This window comes from Cydia fagiglandana, chromosome 12, assembly GCF_963556715.1.
Source record: "Cydia fagiglandana chromosome 12, ilCydFagi1.1, whole genome shotgun sequence".
Classification (NCBI taxonomy): Eukaryota; Metazoa; Arthropoda; class Insecta; order Lepidoptera; family Tortricidae; genus Cydia; species Cydia fagiglandana.
The window spans coordinates 15,993,846-16,011,750 of NC_085943.1; the positions used below are offsets into that span (position 1 = coordinate 15,993,846).

General features: G+C 33.8%; 1 protein-coding gene across 1 annotated transcript in view; it reads right to left on the reverse strand.

Annotated features, from left to right (window-relative positions):
- Nucleotides 1–290: 290 nt before the first annotated feature.
- Nucleotides 291–17,905, reverse strand: part of LOC134669640 (uncharacterized) — a 35,629-nt gene continuing 18,014 nt past the window's right edge. The window contains exons 3-8 of the mRNA XM_063527308.1: nucleotides 15,372–15,536; nucleotides 10,748–10,926; nucleotides 7,874–8,087; nucleotides 5,374–5,806; nucleotides 4,833–4,936; nucleotides 291–2,577 (exon numbers count right to left, since the gene is read on the reverse strand). Of these exons, the coding sequence (XP_063383378.1) occupies nucleotides 2,471–2,577; nucleotides 4,833–4,936; nucleotides 5,374–5,806; nucleotides 7,874–8,087; nucleotides 10,748–10,926; nucleotides 15,372–15,536 (1,202 nt within the window). The 3' untranslated portion in view covers nucleotides 291–2,470. The remainder of the gene's footprint in view (nucleotides 2,578–4,832; nucleotides 4,937–5,373; nucleotides 5,807–7,873; nucleotides 8,088–10,747; nucleotides 10,927–15,371; nucleotides 15,537–17,905) is intronic.

The window sequence follows — 17,905 nt, forward strand, 5'->3', positions numbered from 1 at the left end:
GCTTCACAATGGCAGCAATCTCAAGCCTCACATTGTTAATAGAAACATCAGCACCAGGGGTTCACGTTTCTTTATTATCAATTGAAGTCAGCTGTATAATTGATTTTCTACGCCGTCGACCCCCTTTTCCATTTTCCTGAAGGTAGAGATTATATTGAAAGCGAGAGCGCGTTATATTTTCAAATTGTGGTTTATCTTTTCAAAAGAACCCAGCTACCAGAAATTCTGAACTCGCGAATCACGACTTTGCACAGAATTTAAATAATGAAGTTGAGAAATAAAACAAAGCGTATCATTAATCGATTTATTTATTAGATTTTACAGTTATTTAACCTTATTCGCCTTGTTTCTGTTCAAAAAGAGAATTTCAGTGTTGGTTAACATAATTGTGCAACAACATTAAAATACTTGAATAAAAGAGCTAAATGGCTTTGCCGTCTATGATCGTTAATAATACAGATAAGATCTAGTCCTGAATCACAACAGTTCAATCGTTTTTAACTGTACACTTACGTTAAGTAAATACACGATGAAGTGATTATCTATTTAACCTACAAATTAGCGTTTTCCAAGAAAAATTTACATTTCATTCATGTCTTCAAAATATTGACTTTTTCGGTTCATTTTACTCAGAATCATTTTGTACATTCACGCCTCATACATAAAAAAATGTGTCCCAAGATTTCCTTTCCAGATCGTCACATTTTTGTATGAAAAGTTTTTTATTTGTATGAACGTGACGCGCTGGAAAAATATTTTTTCTTACAAAATTTTTGGACACATTTTTAGGGTTCCGTAGCCAAATGGCAAAAAACGGAACCCTTATGGATTCGTCATGTCTGTCCGTCTGTCTGTCTGTCCGTGTATGTCACAGCCACTTTTTTCCGAAACTATAAGAACTATACTGTTGAAACTTGGTAAATAGATGTATTCTGTGAACGGCATTAAGATTTTCACACAAAAGTAGAAAAAAAAACAATAAATTTTGGGGGGTTAGAACTGAAACTCAATTTTTTTTTTCATCAAACCCATACGTGTGGGTTATCTATGGATAGGTCTTCAAAAATGATATTGCGGTTTCTGATATAATTTTTTTCTAAACTGAATAGTATGCGCGAGAGCCACTTCCAAAGTGGTAAAATGTGTGTCCCCCCCCCTGTAACTTCTAAAATAAGAGAAATATAAAACTAAAAAAATATATGATGTACATTTCCATGCAAACTTCCACCGAAAATTGGTTTGAACGAGATCTAGTAAGTCGTTTTTTTTTAATACGTCATAAACCGTAAACCGCAATTTTATTATGTTACTTGCTGCTACGGAACCCTTCATGGGCGAGTCCGACTCGCACTTGGCCGCTTTTTTCATGTATGAGACGTGAATGTACAGAATGATTCTGAGTAAAATGAGCCCAAGAAGTCAATAATTCGAAGACACGAATGAAATGTACATTTGTTTTGGAAAACGCTCAAATATAACATTGAGATATACGCATACGCATACGCTCTTATGTTATGTCTTTACATAGAAAATAATTCTAGTAGAGAATAAAACCCATTATTTACAGTCTACGTGGTTATATTAACGAGCATATTTTTTCTTATGATAACAATGATTATATAGCTAATCACAGTTTCTGTAATTTTCAATTCAAAATATAATTATTATGATCAAAGTCAGGTAAACACTTGAACTTTTGACAGTTTATGATAATTTTTAAACATAATAGGATTCTGACAAATTGGAACCCTTTTTTAAGTCGGTTAAAAATGGTTATTCATGCAAGTATTGTCCTTTAAACAAACATGTGTTTAACCATTCGAATGTACCTTTTTACTTAAATGAAATAGGTGTTAGGTATAACAAAATATCGGTAGAGTTAGACCAAGAAAAATCTGGAACGATTTTGATAGCATACGCAGTGCAAGTGTTACTTATACGTCACAATTTCACAAAATACTTGCAATGCGTGTGCTATCAAAATTGTCGCAGACTTGTCTTGGTCTAACTCTATTTATATATATTCTAGTTTAAATTAAACTCGCGTGATGATAGGATGTGGCAAGAAAAGTATCCAAACTCTGTTTTCAACTGTTCATCTTAATATATAAACTATATTTGAAGCACACTGGAATGTCTCGATAAGTAATACAAAGGTGGGTACATTTTATGTATTTTACACCAATTATTATGTATTTACACCAATTACACCAACGTGTCTCTCTTCAAGCTTCCTGCTATTTTTAACCATTTTTACTTACATTATATAGTATATATAGTATAGTTTGTTTACAATTTTGAAATAAAAAAATAATAATTTCAAAGTAATCTTTTATCCGTTCTACTAAACATACAATACAATATTCCGAAAACGCAGTGTAGTATTTTATTACAATATTCTCTAGTATCACCAATCGTGTACTATTTTTAATAACCAAAGTCTTGTAACAATCTCATAGTAACCGCTATTTCAAGTAGCAAATATAAGAATCATTGAGAGATAGATTAGAGAAAGGCTTTGCCAAAATAAGGTCCCCTTGTTCCACGTGTCGTGGTGAACGGCAGCTTGGTTTTCACCTGCCAATAGAAAAAATAATTTAAATAATTATGTAAACTAAGCACGTAATTTTTTAGATGGAACATATATGTACAACGTATACGTATATGTATATATCTCGTGGTCACCGCACATAGGCACTTTTGTAAAAAATTATTCTGGGAGGGCGAACATTAGTTTTAAAGCACTAAAAAGTTTTAAAGCACTATTAATTAACATTAACGGGATTTATATTACACAATATGAAATCAGATTTGAAGCCGTACGTTTGTAATTAAATATCTTCAATCAACCTAAATCTTAAACGTCTCTTAAAGTAGATTAATAAAATTTAATTTGATTTGAAACAAGAATTAATAATAACGGTAAATTTGAGTCATTAATTAGTAACGTCACTGTTATTATGAATAATGAAACATATAACAAATATTGTTAGGGATACCAACAATTAAATAGAAGGTAAATTATCTTAGTTTTTTTAGCTACTCATCATTCTCTTGCCCCTGTCTCTGTCGCCCGTCATTTCATCATTCAGTTGCGTTTATTTCATATCATCTCTCACACAGTCCATCCACCTTTTCCTCGGTTTTCCTTTCCTCGTACTTCCCTCCACATTCATTCGTAATACCTTCCTCGCCACATGACTTTCGTCCCTCCGCATCACATACTATGCTTATATTTAGCTACTATGTAAAAGTTATTTGTAATGCACAATGAAATATTATTATTCTGTGCAAATTAACATGCAACGCTTTATTATCTGTTACAGTTTTAATTAGTTTAACCTCATTCTCGGTATTCGGTTTGTTGCATTATCGGGGCAAAAGTTGACCAAACATCAATTTGCCAAATGCATATATTATAATTTATATAATTGTAGTTAAATAGCATATTTTGCAGCAGAGTTTATTTTTACACGTATGTGAGTAAGGCAGAAAGAAACAAGGCAATTGAAGTCCTATGCACTGAGAGAAAAACTAACAAAAATACACTTAGAATTACAAAAATAAAACTTAATCCGGGAACAAGGAGAGTCAACTAATAGGAACAAATTGACTTTTGCAATTTCTATTATCGGATACACAACTTCTATATTTGTAATTTGAAGTATGCAAAAGTAATTTCAGAAATTTGGTTCTGTTATTCCGAGAGGTGCCTTAGCAATATCGGAGCTGATGACGTCATGGGTGAAAACTTTTGTAATGCTAAGAGTGCTTGACCAATATCGGAGACGATGACGTCACAGGTTTTACTAAACTGTACTGCGATTCCAAACTAGCTGTTGTTATTCTAGAGATAATGACGTCACAGGCAAAAACTAAACTGTTTGCAATTCCACCGCCCCTAGCACAGGAGTGCCGCGAGTATATTCCTGTAGACCCCAACTACACAGTAGGACGCGGGTTAGTATGTCCATGGCGCACAATATATCCTAAATTTATTATTTAACTTAAGTAGGTATATTTTAAACAAAGAAGACACGAGACTCGCCCGCCCGTCATCCGACACAGTACTAACTCTAACCAAATGAACGTAGCAAGTAGTAAATTTTACTAAAAATCAGTAACATTCGTTGTGTTGGTATTACAAAACTCGTTTAGTGATTGGTACAACAATGAACATAAACACTCAAATATAAATATATTTCTTTTGTCAGAGCAATTTATTGATGTTAATATTATTCCATAATAACATTGGAACAACAAGTCTATCTACTAAATACCAGTAAACTTTGTAACGTCGCTATAGTAACAACTGAATTGTTATTTTAAATGGGGTAATGTTATACCCGCGAACTCGTTTTGTAGATATTACAATACTATGTGATTGAGAGTTGAGACATCTACTAAAATCATAACTTGAAATCACAGATGCTTCTCCCAAAAATCGCAAACTTTATTAGTAAAATTCGGAGAATTTTAGTAGTAATGAAAATGGATTGACACAAATACTAAACTTTGTTTAATGCTCCATTTACTAAAGTCTGTTTGTTGAAATTAGATTAAGTTTGACTATTTCTGTAAAATTTATTTATTTCTACAAACAGCTGTTTGTAGAAATAAATAAATTTTACAGAAATAGTGAAACTTCCATGATTATTACTAAAACTTTATTTTATCCCCCAGTACAGAACTGTTTTTTTAATTCCTGGTGATGATTTTTCTCTCAGTGTGGCTAAGATTGGCCAATTACTACGAAGCGGCCAATACCTAACTATAGTACACCCTATTTACCTAATAGTACAACTTAAATCAATATGTTTCTCTAAACTTACCAATCAAAACATGAACGTTGATTATAACTTGAGAATGGTTCTGTAAGTGGCACGTGTATGTTCCACTGTCGTTCTGCGACGCCGATGCGACGCTGATTGTGGCACTATAATCAAAGAATAAGTTCAGTTTTGCCTATAAACCACCAACCAACTTTCTACCAGACCACTTCAACTAGGTACCAGACGGGTCTTATAAGAATCGAGTTTACAACACATTAAGCGCTCCTCGGGTGTCGGGGAGTCGGTGGTAAAAAGATTACGATGACACCAGTAATGGATATTTTATTCTCAATACAAATAATAACATTTAAATTAAGGACATATTGATTTTGCAACGGAATATAATATATTCATTGGTATTATGTCCATTTTCAGTTTCGTTTAAATTAAGAATGAATGCAGTATTTTTTTACTGATTAATAAACTGATTAAAAAATTTAACGAGAAATGCTTACTATTTCTTCAATGTAGGAATTCGTGAAAATATGTAATATTTTGCTGCAGTGCGACACACTTTTAAATATTCTTGTAAATTACCCACCTCATATTTCGCCACGATACGTTCTCATTAAATTCTTTCCCCTGCTTCTTCCAAACCATCCCGTAAATGTTATTCACCACCGTCGGGACAGTTGACATTATCACAGGGGCTACCGTTGTCTTCAATTCCGGCATATTTTTTGTAGTTGTACTAACACTAACTGTTGAAGTTATCGTTGTGGTCTCCACACTCCAACTTTTGTTCATCATCAAATCTATCCTATTAAAAATTGTGCTCCTCTTTGTAGTCATTTCAGTAGTTGTAGTTAAAGGCGTGGTTGTGGTAGGGGCAGCCGTAGTTACGGGCGCCTTAGTGGTTAGTGAGGCTACGTATTCATCTGATATGACGCAGGATAACTTTATAGAGCTTCCCGCTTTGTAAAATCTATCCTTCAGTTCATGAGTCTGGTCTCCATTTATTGTTAAAACTGGAGCTGTAATAATAAACAAATATTAGTAAATACCTACAAATATATTGAAATTCCCTGGAAATTGAAACGGAAAACAAAGAATTCCTACGTTTATTCGATCAATCGGTTGCCTGCACAATAAAACATTTCTGCACTAGTTCAATTTGATAGCTTAGTTTAATTTTGTTGGTCCTTTGTGTTTATTCCGCTATATTGTGTAGGTTTAGGTGCCTACTTGTGAATCAATAGTTTAAAATCTTATTGCTTCAAAAATGTAGACATAGGTACTGTGTTGTATGGAAAAATCCTATTTAATATTTCTTTTTCATTTACGTATGAATTATATTCCTACCGTGATTGACCAATTTGAATATCAATCATATATATATATATATGTATATATATTATTAAAAAATAATCTAATTGTTTTGAAAAGTTACAGTTCGCAATTCATCGAATTTTTGTTAAAAAATATTTCGTATTTTATGCATTGACTATTGATACTTCTAGTGCTTTTAAATAATATAAAAACGAATGTAAAAATGCGTTTGTTTATATTTGTATCACTATACAGCGTCTGAGGAGAATAAAGTATATGTAGGTACCGTTTATTAGATTCAGACTGCACCGGCGCGGCGTCTGCCCATTACATTTACCACCATGTCATTCACAAAAAGGTCATTTTGTGAACATATTTATTAATATTAAATTAGATGTTTCGTGGATTGCTGCTTTCAATTAAAACATAGCTTTTAAAGGATGCGAAACTTATCTTAATTTCAAGTAAATTTTAAGTACATGATCAGTTCAATTCATCATTGTTATGGAAAGAAAAGAAAAAGAAAGAAAAGTTTTTAGTTTTGTCACATTAAACCTAAAAAAAATGTGGCCAGTTTGAGACATAGGTACTTTTTCCCTATACAAACTATGTAATAAAAACTGGCCAAGTGCGAGTCGGACTTGCGTTTCTAGGGTTCCGTACATAAGTCCGACTCACGCTTGACTGCACATTTCTAATAGGTTTTCCTGTCATCTATAAGTAAAAAACTATTTTGTGTATTTATTTCAAAATTTTAGACGCAGTAGTTTCGGAGATAAAGGGGAATGGTCATATTTTCTTAAATAACTTTCGAACCTATGTATTTAAAAATTATAAAAAAAAACATGTCCACCTTTGAGTCACTAATTTACATATGTGCACCAAAATTCAACTTAATTGGTCCAGTAGTTTCCGAGAAAATAGGCTGTGACAGACGGACAGACAGACAGACGCACGAATGATCCTATAAGGGTTCCGTTTTTTCCTTTTGAGGTACGGAACCCTAAAAATTATCTTCTGCTAAATATATTATTAGGTAACAAATGTTTTTTTCGTGACATTTGTCACAGTTGCTTGCAGTTCAGTATTTTAGACAATGGCAATGTCGCGCTTCAATAATACTATTACAGTTGAAGCAGTAACTGAAGCAAGGCCTAGCGCGAACCACGTTCGACGTGTTGCCTCTCTGTCGCACTTGTAAATTCGTACGTAAATATATGTGACAGGGAGGCAACACGTCGAACGTTGTTCGCGGTAGGCCTTCAGTATCTGCGTATCTACGAAATAAAAGATACAGAAAGATTGAGCTAGTTATTAAAACGATAATTCGATAAAAATACCTTTTAAAAGAATTTATTTTTTCTTTGAAAAGGCGACATCTTTTTTCTTAAGACGAGACGACGACGAAGAAGAAAGATTTATGTTTTTTCATCGTGAGGATTTTACCTTTTTGTCCAGTGAATCAGGAAAATTGAACGTGAATTTATATAAAAAATATTTTACAAATATCACATTTCTGATTAAAAACAAATTACTTAGCTAAGTATAAATTCAATCAATCAAGTCAATTCTTGGGATTAGTTGTCAAGCGGAGCCCAGGCTCCCATGAAACTTGACAAAGATGCCGCTATAACGCGAGAAATATGATGATACTTTGCTATAAATTATACTTAAACAAAATTATACCAAACAGACAAAGTTTAACAAAAGTTTTGTACGGAACGTAGCCGCACAAAGCGGAGTGTGTCACTGTAATAACATGCAATACTTACGCAGAACAGTTAAATTAGCTAATATCGCTTTAGGTGGATGTGTTGATATTTGGCACATATACAGGCCCGCATCAGACCTCTTGACGGGGTTCATGCTGAGCCTCCAATTATTGGGGTACTGGAACTTGACAGCTATCCTATTATCACCGGTGTACGGAGATCTCCCAACGGTGAGCAATTGTGCGGAATCGGTGGTACGCCGCAACCACATTACCTGGACAAATCAATTACGGCAATTGATTAAGCTATCAATTTAGTTTGAGCGGGTCTGATTGCATCGCCGGGTAGGGAAGCCTTTCGATCTTTAATATCATTTTTTAACCTTTGCTTTTAACCATAATTAGATTTAAGTTACCATTAAAAAGAAAATATATTTAAACTTTGTAGAGGTAAATGATTTCAATTTGAATATCGTCGGTGCGAATAAAAAAATCGTTGTGTGACATTTAACGATTTTTTGATTTTGGCATATTTCAATTCCTTTTTCAATTTCCCGTCGGCCCATATAAATATTTCTCTATTAGTTTTGAAAATAACTGACAAAATTTGTTCAAAAAATAGCTATGTTATTTTTTTATCACATAACGAAATTAAATGCCTTGTTTTCCATCGAGGGTGATGGCGATAATGTTGCACATGGCGATTTGTTGACCCTAAACTTTACACATGACGATTTTAATTGAACCAAATTTAAGCTTTGTAGCAAAATTCTGGTTAAAATAATTAAAATTGTAAAAATGTAGGAAAAAAACTGTTTATTTTCTTCATAAGTATCATGTAAAAACCATTGATCTACCAGTAAAAAAAAACAGGTGCAACAAATATATTACAAACAGGAAAATAAACAGTTTTTTTTATCTCCTGAAAAGTAGCTAAAAAATACATGGCGATTCTTTTTTTTCGCACCGACGATATACTAGCACTTTATAAAATTTTCTTTCCATTTACTATATCGGGTATAACGTAATTTTCATGAAAAAGTTACTAAGATATTTTTTTTACGATAGTGGGCTACATAAAATCAATCAACGCGAGTCTGTTAAACGTTATCAAATATAGTAAAGCAATAAATGATTAAATACGATTATACCTCAAAACTTTGATATTTTAAATTCTAAATTTATCGCGAACACACTTTCGGCCCTATTGAAACTTTAAGATACGTCAGCTAATAGATCTTGAAACGATATGGATTAGATATGTCAGTGTCAAATGTCACGTTTCTTCAATGAAAAATGTCACTTTTGACACTGACAGATCTAATCCATATCGTTTCAAGATCTATTAGCTGACGTATCTTAAAGTTCGAATAGGGCAGTTTGTACCTACTTGGTATGAGTTTCGTTTAATTTGTGAAATAACTGACATTATGTTGGTTAGATCTAACTTATATAACTTTTTTTCTGATCTAATGAATTTGGATACTTCACTTAAACTTTACAATGTAACTTACTTAACAAGTAACATCAAAATAGGTTCAACAAAATTTAACCCCTTAACCGCCAGAGTCTGATATATAAGACATTACATATATTATGCAGCTCATTTCTCCACAGTCTGATAAATAAGACAAAGATCTGATTTGGTTTTTACAGCACATTTATAACTCCCGTAACTATGCCAACCTTACTCTGCGTGGTACAATTACTGTCGGTGGCGACACGAGCACGCTCGATCAAAAATTGCTGGCGGTTAAAAGGTTAATACACAAACTTTGTTTCTAAAACTCTAAAACATTCAAGAACGAAGTTCAGAGTTTAACTTTCAGAATTGTAATTTTGTAACTTAAATTATTAATGTGTTGCGTCGCGTTGTTTACTTCGCCTACGGATAGGTTGTATAATATTTATCTTTCGAAGTGTGTGTACTTTCGCAATCAAACTTGCTTCACAAACTACACCAGTAGGTAAAATACAGCTTATTCAATTCAAACTAGGTTACTACTACAACATTGCTGATTCGTTCTAGTCTAGAGCACGTAGAAAACCATTTTACATTTTGCAATTCCTGAGGCCCCAGGGAAACAATGTCGGCACTCAATTTACTGTTTACCATACGAAGTCAAATCACGTGGTCCGTACAAGCAGACTGCCCACAAGCAGTAGGTCTCAGGGCTTGCAAGATTTTCTTTGTAGAAATTTTCATTTCCAGGCTAGCAAGGAATATAAATTTAAACAGCCGTATTCGAACAATGAGATACGTCAAATACTAGATATTTAAACGATATGGATTAGATACGTCAGTATCAAACTAGTGTCAAAATTGACATTTCTACAAACAAAAACGTCACTTTTGACACTTGTTTGACACTGACATATCTACTCCATATCGTTTCAATATCTAGTATTTGACGTATCTCATTGTTCGAATACGGCTGAAACTCTTTTGTATTAAATCCTCAGTTTATGAAAACTATGCGTGCTATTTTTTCCGGACAATTAGGTACCTACTCCAATCTCTTATTAAATCACTTATGTGTAATCAAAAATTTTAAACACGAATGAGATGACCGCTTGGTGTTTATTCCACTATCACTTTTGTGGTTATGTTTTTGTAAAAGATCTTGATGGTGGTTCTTGTTTTTTGGTTTGGTTATATTGTTGCTGTCATTTATACGGATTCCGTATGATTCGTTCCCTTAGATCATTAAGTAACTGGAGACGCCTTGGCTGTCATTTTCTCTACAAAACAGTCTGCCGATTATTGCGGGGGAGGCGATTACGCCGGTTATTAAATGCTCTAAGTTTTTCCAACAAACAAACAGACGACCCAGGATCCGAGGGCCGACCCCAAATAAAATGGGAAAGGGCCAGGCAAAGAAGAAGATTAAATGCTCTAAGTTTTTTCCGTACAGGGAATCCATAAGACACTTACTGTTTTATCCTTCAGCATGCCAACCCTACAATTTAAAAGGGCCTCGGCCCCCACATGTGCCGTCACTTGCATCGTGCCCTCGGGATCGCCCAGGTCGCCCTCAAAGTAGGGGCCCCAATGGTGCTCGTGATGGTGGTAGCCCTGATACTGTCCATAGTGACGGGAGTCTTCTAATTTACCTGTGGAAAAAAGATTCTAGTAAATATATTATTATGTTTGATACTATATAATGAAAAAAATATAGATTTTGTTTGCGAAAGGCACATTTTACGAAATAGGTAGGTAGTTTAAATATTATAGACCTATAAATAACGATGTTAATGACCACTCCAAGCCATCAACAAAGTTTTTGTATAGTAAAATAATTTTAGTAGTGTCAAATTTTTGTTCAGCTCTGTGTTAGGTATGTCTATCTTTTAAGATGTTGGTGAATCGAGTAATATATACGAATTTGAATAAAAAAATAGCTGTACAAATAAGACATTCACCGACTTGAAACATTCTAAATTGAGATTGCGAAATATTAAAGCCCTATTTATATTTAAAAGCTATACTTATTGTTCCATTTCAATTAGACGCCCTGAAATTACGACTTACGTTGAATTCAAAAATATTAGAATTGTGTTACTCTTCGCTTTTGTGACAACAAAGTTAAAGAAATATTTTCTAAAGATTGGTCTTATTTTTGTCTTATATTTTTGTTGAACCAAATACGTGCTATTTGCATTAATTTGCCTCAGTGAATTTCTGATATAATTAAAGGTTGAGTATTTTTAGGTACTTAAGAAGATTAGTCGTATTGATATCGGGTTACGAATGATGGCAAAAGCATAGTAAGCTTCAATGCAATTTATCGACTATCTGCTACTCGTGAAAGTGAACGGAACAATCGGAACTAGGTCAAGAAATAAGTTGATATTAAATTTAATATGGATACATCGAAGATGGATAAATATAGATGGAAATCTGAAGCATCGGTGGTCATATTTAGTGCAGGAACTCTTTGATGGTGGGAAACAGGGGCTTTAATTTATGTTACCGGATAGGATGCAACATTACATTTGGCAGATTTTGCACTGTAGCCCGATACCCAATAAGCCAACTCATTCTCATGCAACTTATTTCAAAATTTGACTGCAAACGTTTTATTGTTATTACGGTTTTTGAAATACTTACATACGTGGTGTGTGTCTGACCATGGGGCTTTAAATCCAGGGCTTGATTTTTCTCGCTAAAATGAGCTTCTTTTAGTATGGGAGCAACCCTAAAATCGGGGAAAATTTTTTGGCTTTTCCATAGAAAACGTCGACATCTGATCAGCCAAAATGTATGAAAAAGTAAATTTTTTTTTCGGGATTTCGGGGTTGGTGCCATAATAAAAATAGCTCAGTTTAGCGAGTAGAATCGAGCCCTGGATTTAAAGCCCCATGATTAGACACACTGTATATGGAACAAACGTACATCCTAAAGTAACGTTTAGTACAAAGCTGAAGATCTTAGATTATCAGAAAATAAATACAAACAATCATTTAAACTATACTTATAATTTTTCTATATTCTCTTTATCTTTCACTGCTGCACTTTCTTTTATTTCTGTTAATATATGCGGTTATCTCATTTATTTATATTTCCCATCAAAGGTTTTTCATTTAAATAAATCTCTCATACTTTTATGTGAAAGAACCACCATTATTCAAATGGATGAGGCGAGCGCTACATTTTAAGTTATTAATTCTTTGTTACATTTAAGTTTTAATAAGCATATAAAAATAACGATCTTCCATAACGACATGTAAAACCTTATCAACCTAACTTTTGTCGTAAACTGTGCTTAAATTAGTGGTTTGAAGAGTCGTATAAAACTTTATAATTATTGTAGCATAAACTAGCTTTGTGAAATTGAAGTAACAATAAAAATGTTGAGAATATTAACAACAAAGTGTTTTAAGGTTTATTTGCACATTCTTCTAATAAGCTTCTAATAAGGTTTATACAGTTGTCTATATGTCTATTGTTCTGTGCTGTGTTAGAAGCTTAGTAATTGGGACTTCTAACTCTTCTCACAGATACAACATTACATTTAAATAACAATCAATATGTTAAAGGTAACGTTACCTACTGCTCAATATATGTAGATATTATTATTTTTATGTCACCACATTGCACATTTTTTAAATTTTCATCTCTTAGTACATTTAGTAAATGAGAGCTTGGAATTGTATAATTGTAGTTGTTGTACCGTTCACATGCAAAGGAAAATTAGTTAAGTTATCTTCCTAATTTTATTAAGATTACATATCCCAAACAAGTGGAACAAGTATGTCTTATTTATGATTTTAGACAATTTAAATCTTCAGCTGAGCTGTCACAAATCTTGATAATATAGCCGGTCAAACGAATTTGTCAGTAGAAGAAGCGCGAAATAGGTACAAATTTTCTATGATCGAAAACCCTTCGCGTCTATACATTTTTTAAATTTGGCGCCCTTTTCTACTGACGGAAATGGCTTGACAGAGATAATATGACCTGAAACACTAACATTGTTTTTGTATTTACTTCTTTAAAATATAATAAACCACTTTTAATCTTGACCCTTAAACAGGTTGTGTATCTATAAGTACCACATAGCAAATGATTTTTTTTGGCGAGGTGAGTAAATACAACGATCGCAAAATATCATTGCCGTAAAGTCTATTAACCCTTAAACAGGTTGTGTATCTTGTACCACATAGCAAATTAGCAAATGTTTTTTTTTTTGGCGAGCTGAGTAAATACAATGACCGCAAAATGTCACTGCCGTATAGTCTATTAACTGGGTGATATTGGAACATAAAAAAATGACAGGTGTCCAAACAAATTTCTTTGATAATTTAGTTGTCAAGTTCAAATCGACAACAAATGGCAGTTTTGTACGTTTCTCCCGCTGTATAAGTTCGCTACACCGAAAAAAAGTACCATAAGTATTTTGTTTTGTATTTTTATGGTAGATTATTAGATAATGTATGTGTAGTAAGTCATAATAAATTTATCTTAGTTATTATTTTCTGATAAAATATTCGCTCTAAAAGTTTGTGGTTCGTATGAACCCTCTGCCCGTCTGGGGCACGTTCAAGTGGTATCTAAGTGGCCACTTGACTGTCCTGCAAGGAGTTTACATGTCATTTAAGGGTAAGATTTATGACTATTAATAAACCCTCATAGTACAAAAATAACATATATTCCGTTGGTTTTTCAATTAAACATTTATTCAACGGTTAGTTTTACGAGCCACGACAGCGACACCCGCGTGAGCCAAGCAAGTGTTGGCAGTTAGTGTATTTTGTGACGCAAGTAAAAATGTGACATCCAGATGACTTACCCTTCAAACTACTCTCTATAGCTAACAAGGCAGTGGCCATTTATGTACCACGTAGCACTATTTTTAACGGGCAGTGGGCATATAAAAACCACCAGGGTTTTTTTATTGAATTAATGATAGTAAAAATATAACGAGAAATTACTTTGCTTTTAACGCTATTAGCTACCCGAATCAGTAATCAAAAGTAAAGAATGCGTCAGGCCTGTTTAAGGGTTAAGTGGGTGATATCGGAACATAAAAAAATTACAGGTGTCAAAACAAATTACTTTGACAATTTAGTTGTCAAGTTCAAATCGATATCAAATGGCAGTTTTTGTACGCTCTCCCGCTGTATAAGTTCGCTACACCGAATAAAAGTACTGTAAGTATTTTATTTTCTATTTTTATGGTAGATTATTAGATAATGTATGTGGAGTAAGTCATAACTTACCTTAGTTATTGTTTTCTGATAAAATATTAGATCTAAAAGTTTGTGGTTCGTATGAACCCTCTGCCCGTCTGGGGCACGTTCGAGTGGTTTATAAGTGGCCTCTGCCCTGCAGGGAGTTTACATGAAATTTAAGGGTATGATTTATTAGTATAACTGAACCCTCATAGTACAAAAGAAGTGTATTTTCCTTTGGTTTTTAAATTGAATATTTATTCAAATGTCAATCTTATGAGCCACAACATCCGCGCGAGCGCGTGTAAATGGGATGTGCACGTGACTTACTCTTAAAACTACTCTGTATGGCTAATAAGGCAGTGGCCATATAAGGACCACATAGGACCATTTTTAACGGGCAGTGGGCATATAAAAACCACCGGGTTTTTTAAAATGAATTACTGATTAAAAAAAAAACAAGAAATTACTTTTCTTATAAACCTATTATCTACCCGAATCAGTAATCAAAAGTAATAAATGCGTCAGGCCTGTTTAAGGCACTGGTCCCACCGCGAGCTAGTAAGCTAGGAGCTATCGGCTAATAAACACGAACAAAAGATAAGCACTCCCGTGTAAATAAAAGAGACACGGCGATATTTATAGTTACTCGCCCAGCGGTGAGCTATAAATATCGCCGTGTCTCTTTTATTTACACGGGAGTGCTTATCTTTTGTTCGTGTTTATAGCCGATAGCTCATAGCTTACTAGCTCGCGGTGGGACCAGTGCCTAAGGGTTAATAATGTAGTACGAGAAAAGAGAAAATTCAAATAAAGAATGCCTGTAAACACACACTTATATATATTTTATACCATGCACGTACTCATATAAATTGAACACTCACTATGTAACAAATGATCGCTCCTATCGGTCGGTCCTTCACGCTTGATGTTCTCTCGCAGTTGCTTAGTGATGTTCCTGAATATTTCTCTGGATAGCGCGAGACCGTCCTTTTCGTCGCTTCGCCGAAACCGGCCATGCCTTTGGTCCTCAAAGAAGCGTAGTGGCTCTGTGTAATATATACAATAAATTAAAAAAAAAAAACTTTACAGGGCCTTATTCATAAATGCGCCAATAGTCCCAATTTATGTATTAATCCGTCATTTTGACTTATGTAGGTATTTGTGAGAAAGGGATAAAACATACATGAACTAATTGAGGCTTGTTCCTTTTTTCTTAGCTTCTCCCTTCACATAATATTTGTTATTTTATAGGGTTCCGTACCTCAAAAGGAAAAAACGGAACCCTTATAGGATCACTCGTGCGTCTGTCCGTCTGTCTGTCCGTCTGTCACAGCCGATTTTCTCCAAAAGTACTGGAGCAATTAAGTTGAAATTTGGTACACACGTGTAAATTCGTGACCCTACGGATATTTTACGTAAACAAATTAATTTAAAACATGGAGGCTACTTTTGGGGGGTAAATGAGAAAATTAAAAATAATGTTTTTTAAACTATATCGTTTGATACACGATCATCAAACATAAATAAACAGACATCGTAACTTTTACAGCATTTTTGGTGCAGCGGAGTGGTGTTAACGGAATTGGTATAGATAATTCCAACTGAAATTAAGGTTAATATTAACGTAATTAATGCTAATTAATCACTAGGGTTGACATTGTTTATACCGATTCCGTTAACACCACTCCGCTGCACCAAAAAATTCTGTAAAAGTTACAATGTCTGTAAATTAATTGCTTCACCCCGGAATTTCTTAACAAAAGTAAAAACTTTAAAAAGTCATAACACTCATAACTAGAAAACTACGAAAAATCGGGTGACATACATGGGGTATATTCTAATAGCCCAAGACGGGGGGAATCTGAAAAATAAATATGGACGTCAAAAATAAAACACATTTTTAAAAATTGGGTAATGTACGGAACCCATGGAGCGCGAGTCCGACTCGCACTTGGCCGGTTTTTTGGATTTATGATCACTGTTTATCAATATTCGTCACAGATCACTTAAATGTTTTATGATAGGTACTCGTAATAAGTCGACCCGGGTATGTCCTTAAACTAGTACGTCCAAGACTCAAATTCGGTGTATTCGACGGCGATCGCCAACCCGCCTGCCAAGCGTGGCGATTATGGCATTCCCCCCCCAAAAAGGGGGAGGCCTATATTCAGCAGTGGACGTCTTATGGCTGAGATGTTGATGATGATGACTCGTAATAATATGCGTTTATTTATCTTACCATTCTCTACCAGTAGAAGTACAGTAGGTAAGTAAGTAGTTTAATTAAATAGAAAAATGTAACTACAATTTTACGAGAAATATACAATTACATTCCCTAACTTTTCAACACAATTGTATTACAGATTCGATTAAATTAGTGCGTCTAAAGAGTTAATCAAGTTAGAACAGAAAAGAAACTAGAAGCAGTCTTCCAAATTAATTCACTCGTTACTACGTGTTACGTCTAGTTTAGTACTTAGTACTTACTCGATTTAATTCTAGCGTAAATAAGTTTTTCATAATCCAAACTAGACCATTACGATAATAGCTAAATCTTTTAAGCTGCGATAACATGGATTGGTTACAAAAAAGCACTCTAGTGAACTGAAAAATATTTATAATATAATATGCCACACATTTTAATATTCTGACTTTTACGGGTATAAATAATATCATAGATTTTAAAGGTGCAGAATAAGGAGTTCTTGAAAAGTTGTGGCAGTTTTTAGATCACAATACGGTTGTCAATAATTTAATTGGCAATTGAAAATCAAAAGAAAGGCTTCAAGCCTGTCTCTATACTTCGTTTTTTTTTAGCATTAGAAATTAGGTAAACAATCTTGATGTGTCTTTTAATTGACAAACACATTTTAAAAATAAGTTACGGCAAATATGTAACAATAATGAATCTAATACGATCATTTATATTCTTTTGCTTTCATAAGTGATAGGTTTTGATTTTTAAAAAGCGTTTTTCAATTAAAAGACTGTCAAGATCGCTTACCTTCTTGCAAGTTCCTTCTAATGCTAAAAAAAACGAACTATAGAGACATCAGTGATTCGAATAAGTACTGAGTGTTTGACTTTCGCTCGATAGAAAAAAATCACGAACATTATGTCTAAAATTCACTTTACCACCACTACCACCACTTTATTCACTTTTGTACCATTTCTTTTGTAGTGTGCAATAAAGCATTTTATTATTATTATTCTCTTTATTTATTTTTCTTCTTAAGTTAGGTTAATTATAATATGGATATAAAAGTAAAATATAAAAACACTTACAAACAATAAAAAAAAAAATTATAAACACATTATAAAAAACCTAACCTAGGGTGCCGCCGGCAGCGGGGCAGGGCCCAAGCTGCCGGTGGTCAGGGCCGCAGAGTGAGGAATCGACGTACTATACGCGCCG